The sequence below is a fragment of the Anarrhichthys ocellatus genome, unplaced genomic scaffold (genome assembly GCF_004355925.1).
Source record: "Anarrhichthys ocellatus isolate YVR2014 unplaced genomic scaffold, GSC_Weel_1.0 scaffold1642, whole genome shotgun sequence".
Lineage (NCBI taxonomy): Eukaryota > Metazoa > Chordata > Actinopteri > Perciformes > Anarhichadidae > Anarrhichthys > Anarrhichthys ocellatus.
The window spans coordinates 1-10221 of record NW_022281616.1 but is presented as its reverse complement, the minus strand read 5'-3'; the positions used below and the strand labels follow the sequence as shown (position 1 = coordinate 10221).

Here is a 10221-nt window from a genome sequence, read left to right as displayed (position 1 = left end):
TTGACATTGACCGGGGACTAGTTGGTCTTTATTTGGGACTTGTTGATGTTGATCGGGGACTAGTTGGTCTTTAGTTGGGACTTGTGGACCTCTGTTAACCTTCCTGAGGATCAGAGGATCATGTGATCCTTCAGGTGGACCTTTTTTCCTTCCTGTTGAAGCTCCGCCCCCTGAAGCTCCGCCCCCTGTGCCTTATGGTTGACTGGCTGTCTGAGGGCTCCTGTAGTGTTGACCCAGAATATCTGTTGAAGATCAATAAAATGAAGTGAAGCTCCTGCTGTGTGTCTTTTCCTGTTTACTGTAGAAGAAGAACACGACGACATGTTGGTGGTCATCACATGTGGAGGAGTCACATGATCTGTGGTCATGTGACATCACACAGCTGGAGGATTGTTATTTATTTAGTGTCATATGAATTCTGCAGTAAGCTGTGTAATAGCAGCAGGTTGTTATGTGAAGTAACGTCTGACCTGTTATATTAAATAACATTGTTATATTGTTTAATATTTCTATTATATAACATTAATATAACATTCATATGTTATGTAACATAAATTAAAGTGTTTCTCTGAGTCTCTTTCCTTCATCAGTTCATTTTGTTTTTTCCATCCCTTTGTGTTGCCATGGTTACCTTTTATTTACCATCCGTTGACCCGCCTCTCTCCGTCCCCGCCGTGACTTCTGTGGTGTCTTGTCTCTGTAGACTCAGCTGTGTCTTCCTCTACACATCCTGGAGGAGCGAGGGCTCCCTCAGGTGGGCGGGACCGTCAGCGCCCTGCTGGACCTAGCCCCGCCCAGACATCCCGTCTCCACGACGACAACAATACCTGGCCCCCCCGCCGGCATGTAGACACCACCACCACCGCACGCGCTCAGTCCACCTCCTGTTACGCTCCTTAGTGTGTTGTAAAGGATCTGACGGAGAAACTGGTCCGACTCTCAGCTAGAAGCTCAAAGTCATCTTTTTAAGTAAGTTAAAGGGTCTCAGTGAGGCTGTTTAAGGGTCTCAGTGAGGCTGTTTAAGGGTCTTAATGAGGCCGTTTAAGGGTCTCAGTGAGGCCGTTTAAGGGTCTCAGTGAGGCTGTTTAAGGGTCTCAATGAGGCCGTTTAAGGGTCTCAGTGAGGCTGTTTAAGGGTCTCAATGAGGCCGTTTAAGGGTCTCAATGAGGCTGTTTAAGGGTCTCAGTGAGGCTGTTAAAGGGTCTCAGTGAGGCTGTTAAAGGGTCTCAGTGAGGCCGTTTAAGGGTCTCAGTGAGGCTGTTTTATTCTTCTTGTTTTACATTAATCTCCTCGACACTTTAACTTTTATTTATTTATTGATCTACTAAACATGCTGAAGGATGGAGAACACGTCAAACTAAGATATTCAGACATTAAACATAGAAATTATACTTTAAAAACAACATTAAATGAGTAAAAGCTAATGTGGCTAAATGCTAATATTACTTTACATGAAGACATTTGAGCATTAAAATGTGTCCTTTTTGAAAACAGTGGGTTTAGATATGGTGCTGCTAAATGCTATCAATGTATAGCATTTATTGAAATAACACTAATGTAGCTCTATGCTAACGGTAGCCAACATCAACATAGTTCACAGCTAATATTAGCTTACATCCTAAGCCTTGTTGGTTTTCAGATGAAGCTAACATGGCTAGCTGTAAATATCAGCAAATACCAATTGGTTTAGGATTGAAGCTAAGCTATAGCTAGTTTGGAGTTTAGTGACAGCGCACAAAAATCATCACTGCTAACATTAGCAGCACAAACTTAACTAGTGAGCTAACATGTTGCTAAAAGTCTTGTAGGTTTTAACATTAAACATCAGCTAGCTGTAATGTTAAACATTAGCGAACATTAATCTACTCGGTTTGGATATGAGGCTAATGTAGCTTCATGCTAATGTGGATAAAGTTGAACGCAGGTTTACACTAGTTATCGCCAATTTAAGCTAACATTATGAACCCAGTAGGTTTGAAGGATAAGCTAACACAGCTAGCTGTAAAGATAAACATTAGCTAATGTTAGACTTGAGCTGAAGCTAATATTGCTCAGTGCTAATATTAGCAAACATTATGAACCCAGTAGGTTTGGAGTTGAAGCTAACACAGCTAGCTAGACAAGTTTAACATTAGCTAACATTAGACCTGAACTGAAGCTAAGGTAGCTCAATACTAATGTTAACTAACATTATTAACCTAGTAGGTTCCCAGGTAGCTAACAGTAGACAGTGCTAACATTAGCTGATGTTGGACTGGAGCTAAAACTAAAGTAGCTCAGTGCTAATGTTAGCTAACATGTTTCTTTTATCAGTTGAGTCTTCAGCTGTGTTTTCTCCGTCAGATTCAAACGTCAGAATCTACTTTCTTGTTTAAAGCTTCATTGAGTTCTGATTGGACGTCAGCTTGCGTGACATCAGCAATCATGTAATGAAGAAAATGTCTTTCTGCCCCTGAACTCTGACTCGCAGGATCTTTGCTGCCATCAGATGGAGGTCGTCTCTGTTCACACGGTTGTTTTTATTGTTTTTAACGTTTCACTGTCAGCTACCTGTCTCTCAGGTGGGTTACCTGTCTGTCCGTTGTTTGAGGCTCCTTCACCACCTGGTTGATCCTCCTTGATGACATCATCAATAAATGATCATGTCATTGATCAGCAGCTCAATTGAAGCTTTTCTAATTACGATAATATAACTTTAGTTCTAAACTACTTTTCGAGACGTAATTATTTCATTTGTAGAGAATCTTTTCTGTAATTTATTAAATTAATTTCTATATTTATGAGGACGACACATTTCAGTTTTTTACCTGAAGAAACAATAAATTAGTTTTGTTGTGAAAAATCACCTGATAGTTTTAGAGTGACGTCAAAGACTAAAAACTTTAATAACTTTAATGACTCTGATGATGTCATCAAACAGACCTCAGCTCTGCTCTGATTGGACGAGGACGACCAGGCGCTGATGACCTGGTCTCTGTGTTTCTGTTGCATTCTGGGACATTTTTTCATGTTCTACAGCCACACTACTACAGTCTTTATTGAATACATGTGTACAAATATTCTCTGTAAATATATATATATATGATATATTTATATCATATATATATATTTGTCTCATAGAGCAGTTCAGTGTGTTTAATTCATTATTATACGTCTTCATCACTCTGACATCGTGCTGCATTCAGGGGACATGAGGAAGTCCTTTGTTCCTATTGCACATGAACTCATCATGAGCTTCCTGTGAGGCTGAACTCAGGGCCCTGCAGCCTCACAGATTGCTCTGATTGACAGGTGTGCTGTTCAATCACGTGGCTGGAGCGGACAGGTGTTCTGGTGGACCGACCAATCAGGGTGTTTCTCCTGTGTACAGATGTTTTATGTCTTTCTTCTTCGTGTGTTTCTCCTGGTGGGGGGGTCATGTGATGATGTCACGTGGTTTTAAAGGACATTCCACATGTTTTCTTCTTCCTGTTTAAAGTGTTATTTGAACTGTATAAAGATTTGAACACGTCTGTATGAAGAATTGAGTTTAAGTGCTTTAAATAAATATTTTATTCTTCTTCTGAATCCTTTAAACTGAATTTAAAAAAAATCAAAAGAAATAAAACACTTTACTGAAGAATCTGAAACACAACATGAAAACATCCGTTAAAGTTTAAACTTCTTCGTGAGTTTTATTAAAGTATCAATGAAATAAAACATTCTTAAAAATCTATTAATTTCATTGATTTAGCCCGAAAATCTGCTTTAAGTTCAGATGGAACCAAATACAGTTTATCATTTATATTATATAAATATTACATTGTATCATACATATTATATAATGTATATTTATATTATATAAATATATATTATATAAATATTACATTATATTATATATATTATATAATATAAATATACATTATATATTATGTAAATATTACATTATATCATACATATTATATAATATATATTATATAATGTATATTTATATTATATAAATATACATTATATATTATATAAATATTACATTATATTATACATATTATATAATATATATTAAATAATTATATTTATAATATATGCATTTATTTTATTCTGATGGTGTAAACTCATGATGATGAATCTATAAATGGCTCAGAATAATCCTGTAGAAGGATTTTTATTTATTCATTTTTTATGTTCGTTATTTGCAATATTTATTTATTTAAATAAACGTGAACAGACGGACAACTTTTATTTTGACGGCTAACTGTCTGTTTCTGGCCTTCGACTTCGTTTTGCCTTTAATAGTTATAGACATTATTATTATAATTATACTTCACAGTTTACATGTGAAACCTTAAACCTTAAATAATAAGTTATAAGATGAAGAACAATTGGCTTTGAAATGTTTTGATTTAATTCATGTTTATTATTTATTAACTTTATATTTTAACATGTTTTCTGATTTATATTCAGGATCAAACAAAGATAAAAAAAATGAATACGTTAAGATAGAAAATAAAACACAATAAAAACGAGTTCATTAAAAGTAGAGTAAATAGAGTGATTTAAATGGGCAAGTTATTTAATAAACTATATAATTGAACTTGCTAAAATAATCAAATAAGTGAAGAGAATAATTAAAAAAAAATTAAACATTTATTGTTTTTGTTAAAATAAAACATCATAAAGCAAAATAAATAAAATAAAACGGACTGTGAATAAATCCGCCATTTTGTTCAGGCAGCTCAGCGGACACCTCTGTTGACGATAATTTCCCAGCATCCTTTGCACACTTCCTTTTCCTCCATCTTCTTCCCCTCAGTGACGGTAAGATACCAACATGTCCGACTCAAATTTACTGTTAAACATGTAATCCGGCTCGTTGCTGACCGATAATCATCGTCAGTAACCCGGCGGGTTGTTCTTCGGTCACCGGGACGTTTGGGTCGGTGGTTTGTTCCGCGATGGCGGAGATTCAGTTCGGATGAAGCTAACAGCGGCTAACTGAGCGGAGAGCAGCCGGCAGAGAGGCTGCTAGTCCCGGGTAGACTCAGAGGAGTGTCTCGGTGGGATGGAGTTGGAGCCGTGGGAAAAATAGCGGTTATGAAACATAAAGGTTCTCCCGGTGTCGTTAATGTGTTGACGGTGAAAGTGCAGTCGGTAGAAGCGCTCTGAGCTAACGTTAGCGTGTTAGCATATATGTGTTGCAGACTAAGTGGTCTCATGTTGACGTGCGTCAGTGTTTACTAGGTTTTAGTTTAATGTGTCTCAATGATATGAGGCTGCTACAGGCTACCTGTTAATACATGTTAGCTACACACGTACTCCAACATGTCTGCTGTCAATGGTGTGAGTAGTATTTTAAGTAGTACAAATACTACAGAGGAGGTGACCTATTAAACTCACCACCTCACCCTGAGTAACTGTTCTCTATCTCAGTAACCCTCGCGTCACAATATAAATGTTCATTACATCATGGCTCCATTCATTCCTATGTGTTGGTCTCAGCCTCTCCTCCCACATGCGTTTGCTGTAAACGTTTCCCTCTGAGTTCCTGTGTGTGCTTCATGTCACAGCAGAATAACCCTTGTGCTATCCTGGGGTCATTTTTGACCCCAGGATAGCACAAAATGTTCTAAATAAATGAGACATCATATTTTTGGTTTAATATTGAATGACTTTTCCTAATTTAATGGACAACTGGGTAAACACAAATTCAACATGTTGATATGTAAAGTTTTATGTAAAGCCATTAAAACACCCAAAAAATATCTCTTTCCAATTTTAGGTCAATCAGTGAGATTTTATGGTGATCTGCATATTTCTCCATAGTCCCGTAACAGGGATTCTGCATGTATACGGGTTTGGGTGTCGTGGGGGGGGGTTGTTTTATTTAAAGGGCTATTTAGGTAGTCAACAAAAAACTAAGTACCTGACACACAAACCTGGGTAGCAATTTTAATTACAATAATGCTCTGCAGGTTCAAATTGCTGGGGTCAAAAATGACCCCAGGATAACAGGTGTTAGTAAATTTGAAGGTAACAGGAGGGTTAAATATTGCAGAAATGAATGTTGACATGTTTTATATGTCAGGTAATGACTTGGAATAAAGTTGACTAAGGAGTTGAAACACAGAGGTGGGTGATAATTTATACTGTATGCTTTATAAACAGTCAAACCTGACGGGGTCATTTTTGACCCCAGAGGACAACAGGTGTGATTATGTGCTGCCATTAGAAAAATTCAAATGATTCAAGAACGGCATCCTCACTAAAGTTTGATATGTACCTCTCTGTGATAAGTCAAATAGTAAAAAATAATATAAAGTCAAAATAATTCATTGTTTCATTGTATTTTCACTCAAAAACAGGTTATACTTTTATGTAAACAAGGTCTATTGGCCCTAAATTCCAAACTGAAGGGAACAATTTGTGGTAATGTGTTGGACTGAAGTAAGACTAAAGGTGTAAAACAGAATTGATTGTTTTTAAAGCATACAGTATAAATTGTCAGTCAAACCAGGTGGGGTCATTTTTGACCCCAGAGGACAACAGGTGTATGGCAGTCGGGAGGACAACACAAGAGATAAACGGGATGTTTGAGTGAGTCTTCTCCTAAATGACCAGCGCTGGTTTCTCTTTGAAGCTTTAATAACTTCTGTAAGGCGCTACGCTGCACCAACAGATGACAACTTCTCCTGTTGATCAGTTTGCTTCATGTATTTTTACTTTTAGCGGAGTTGCACATATTTTCACACTGAGAAACCTAGACTCCTTATTCCTAGTCCCTTATTCCATCTAACGGAGCATCTCGTTACCGGTGTGAAGCTTCACAGAATGAACGTGTGAAGCTAAATATACTTTGTGTACCAGAAGTAGAACGTTCATGTGTTACCTTTAATGGTGAAGCTCATTTTAATGAGGTGTATAATGTATATATGTCAGGAATACTATATTTGTTGAGTAATCTGTGAAGTAACTAAAGCTGTCACAGTAATGTGGAGCAGTAAAAGATTTACTGAGATGAAGTAAAAGTCCCTCAAAGTTATACTTCAGTAGAGGTACTTGGTTACTTTCCACCACTGCTGCTGTTCATCCTGTTACATGTTCATGTGTCGGGGTGGACACATGTTCTGTTACCGATGGTGATAATGTGACTGTTTGTGTGCAGGTGACTCACCTGGAGAAGACTGACGATGCCTGGAAGGTAAGCAGCCACAACTAACTTCACTGTAACTCTGTTTGATTAGTCAGACAGTAGCTCAGTGACTCTGTGCTCTACTCCTCAGACTGTGGAGTAAGGCCATCTTCACCGGCTATAAGCGAGGTCTGAGGAACCAGCGTGAACACACGGCTCTGCTGAAGGTCGAGGGCTGTTACAGCAGAGACGAGGTGGACTTCTACCTCGGGAAACGCTGCGCCTACGTCTACAAGGCCAAGAAGTAAGGTCCACCTGTCTGTCTCTCTCCTGGACCACAAGCTTTCACACAAGGGGCCTTTCTCAATACCCAAGTTCACAAGTCCAGAGAACGCAGTAGGGACAATTGGAACAGCAGCTTACTTGATGACATCACCTCAGCTGGTCTTGCTAATGAGTTTAATCCGTTTTTTTACTGTTACGTATTTTTACAATCAAACTAAATATGACAACCCTGCTGTTTGTTTTCATTTAAAATAAAAAATTATATATTATATAAGTGTATTATATTATATATACGTGTGTATATGGATGTGTATATGTGTGTGTGTGTGTGTGTGTGTATGTGTGTGTATGCGAGTGAGGATTGCTGTACTCTTTGCCGACGACGAAAACGTTACAGAGACCTCAATACCAGCGGCAAGTTTCAAAAAGACTCGCCGAGATCAGGCAGTTCTAGGCGGGTAACATGAGCGCTGAGCCCCCGGTGCTGGTTTACTGCCGGTCCCGCTAGCAACACCTCACATCTCCGAAATCGTCGGAGCATATTTATAAATCGGCTGAATCTTGACAAACCGACCACAGATTTGATGCTTAAACAACTAACTTCTCGCCTCAAAACATCCTAAAATTACTTTCTGTGACTTAACAGTAGTATTTCGAAAGTTTCAACTTCCAGTTGTGATTTCTCCTCTGCCATTGTTTCCTGTTGCTGGTGCAAAATGCATTCTGGGATATTTGGCTGTCCCAAGTACAGACAAGTCACCTTCGATGCATACCCGGTAAAATGGGCGGAGCGAGCTACATCCGGGCATTTGGACTGTGCTTGGCTCGATGTGAACTTTGAATTGGAACAGTACTTGGGCTGAGACTGACATTTCAAAAGTACAGAGAAGTACGCATATTGAGAAAGGCCATTATTAACATTATTTTATGTACATTAACGCCGGTCAACAGAGTTTCTATGATGAACCTTGAACGCCTCGTTGTCACAAAGATAATCATCTGTTTGAATAACACTCTCCACCCGGTCGTCCCATCCCTCAGTATGAATGAAACGCTCGTGTGTGCATGTGTTAACCGATCCCTCCGTTGTTGTCTTTAGGAACACTGTGACGCCGGGCGGTAAGCCCAACAAGACGCGTGTGATCTGGGGCAAAGTGACCCGAGCTCACGGCAGCAGCGGGATGGTCCGAGCTAAGTTCAGCAGCAACCTGCCAGCTAAAGCCATGGGACATCGAGTCAGAGTGGTGAGTTCAGGGGTTATTATGGGATGCAATATCAATGCATTACAGTATAATTATAATATGAAGAATAGATTGAGTGTTGATCTAGAATGTGTAGCTCTACGTCACTGTGGGGGTCCAAAACTTATGCAAGATCAGATGTTAGTTTTATTGTGACGGTGTGACTTCCTGTCTCCTAACAGATGCTGTATCCTTCTCGAGTGTAAAGAGGAAACATCTGCAGATGTCGATCTTCTTGTTTGTACAGAAACAATAAAAGTGATGTCATGTCCACCGGTGATTCAGTGTCTTCATTTAATCACTATGACCAGTCATCAGTCTCTGGACAGGGTTCTAATAGTTTCTCCTTTTTAGTTCAATAAAAGTCAACAGAAAAACAAACAGTAAAAGATTTAAAACGTACAGAATGTGAACTGTCCCCTGAAAGCAAAGCATTCTGGGAGAGAGTAGAGGGTTATTTCTGCCCTGAAATGAACCTCACAGGCTCAACTCACTGTTAATGTGAGAACACATCTAGTACACAAGAGTACTACAACATGTAGTACCACAAACAAAGAAATAAAGACTGATGATGAAACCTGTTTATCTATAATTATGTGAAGTGTTCTGCAGTTTGTACTGAAACTACTTCCTCTCAGATAAATAGTTTGTTTTTTGTTTACAAATGTCTTCAGGAACACATCACATTTATTATAAAATAATGAATTTGTTACTGAAATAGTGTTGACATTAATATCCAGCTGATAAACATATTATAAAAACCTCAGTTCAGATGCACAAACTGTAAATAAAGTAAAGCAATAAATTAGAAGTGACCTCAGGTGAGTCTTGACTTCCTGTTTGTCCTGAAGAGAAAGTCATGTGATCTGTCGTGACCTCATCAGCTGATTTAACAGTGTAGAGCAGTTTGATGACCTCAGCACGACATATTGTTTAATAAAGTTATTTTAAGATGAAGTGTTTGTGTTTATTCCTCATGTCTCCCTCAAGTACTTCACTTCAGTGTTGAGTATTGAATATTTCCATTTTAGAGGTACACAATTCTTACTGCACTACATTTAATAATGGTACTGCCACTGCTACAACTACTGCTACTACTGCCGCAACTACTGCTACTACTGCCACTGCCGCTACTACTGCTACTACTGCCACTGCCGCTACTACTGCCACTGCCGCTACTACTGCTGCTACTACTACCACTGCTACTACTACCACTACTGCTACTACTACCGCTACTACTACTGGTACTACTACCGCTACTACTACTGCTACCACTACCGCTACAACTACTGCTACTACTACCACTACAGCTACTGCTACCACTACTACTACTGCTACTACTACCACTACTACTACTGCTACCACTACTGATACTGCTACCACTACATTACGTTACAGTCATTTAGCAGATGCTTTTATCCAAAGCAACTTACAATAAGTGCATTCAACATCGGTATTCAAGAGAACTACGAGTCACCAGAAGTCATAAGTGCATCTCCTCTAAACAAGCATCTAAGAGCATAAACCTGAGCAGAAGTACAGAAACAAACTAGTATGAATACAATAAGTGCAACAAACTAATATGAATAC

At 38.7% G+C, this 10221-nt stretch overlaps 1 protein-coding gene across 1 annotated transcript; it reads left to right on the top strand.

Moving 5' to 3' along the window:
- The first annotated feature begins 4724 nt into the window (after positions 1 to 4724).
- On the top strand, positions 4725 to 8904 carry rpl35a (ribosomal protein L35a). Its single transcript, XM_031839469.1, has 5 exons — positions 4725 to 4794; positions 7139 to 7174; positions 7257 to 7409; positions 8490 to 8634; positions 8814 to 8904. Exons 2-5 carry the CDS (start codon positions 7164 to 7166, stop codon positions 8835 to 8837), a joined length of 333 nt encoding a protein of 110 aa, XP_031695329.1. The 5' UTR covers positions 4725 to 4794; positions 7139 to 7163; the 3' UTR covers positions 8838 to 8904.
- The last annotated feature ends 1317 nt before the right edge of the window (positions 8905 to 10221 follow it).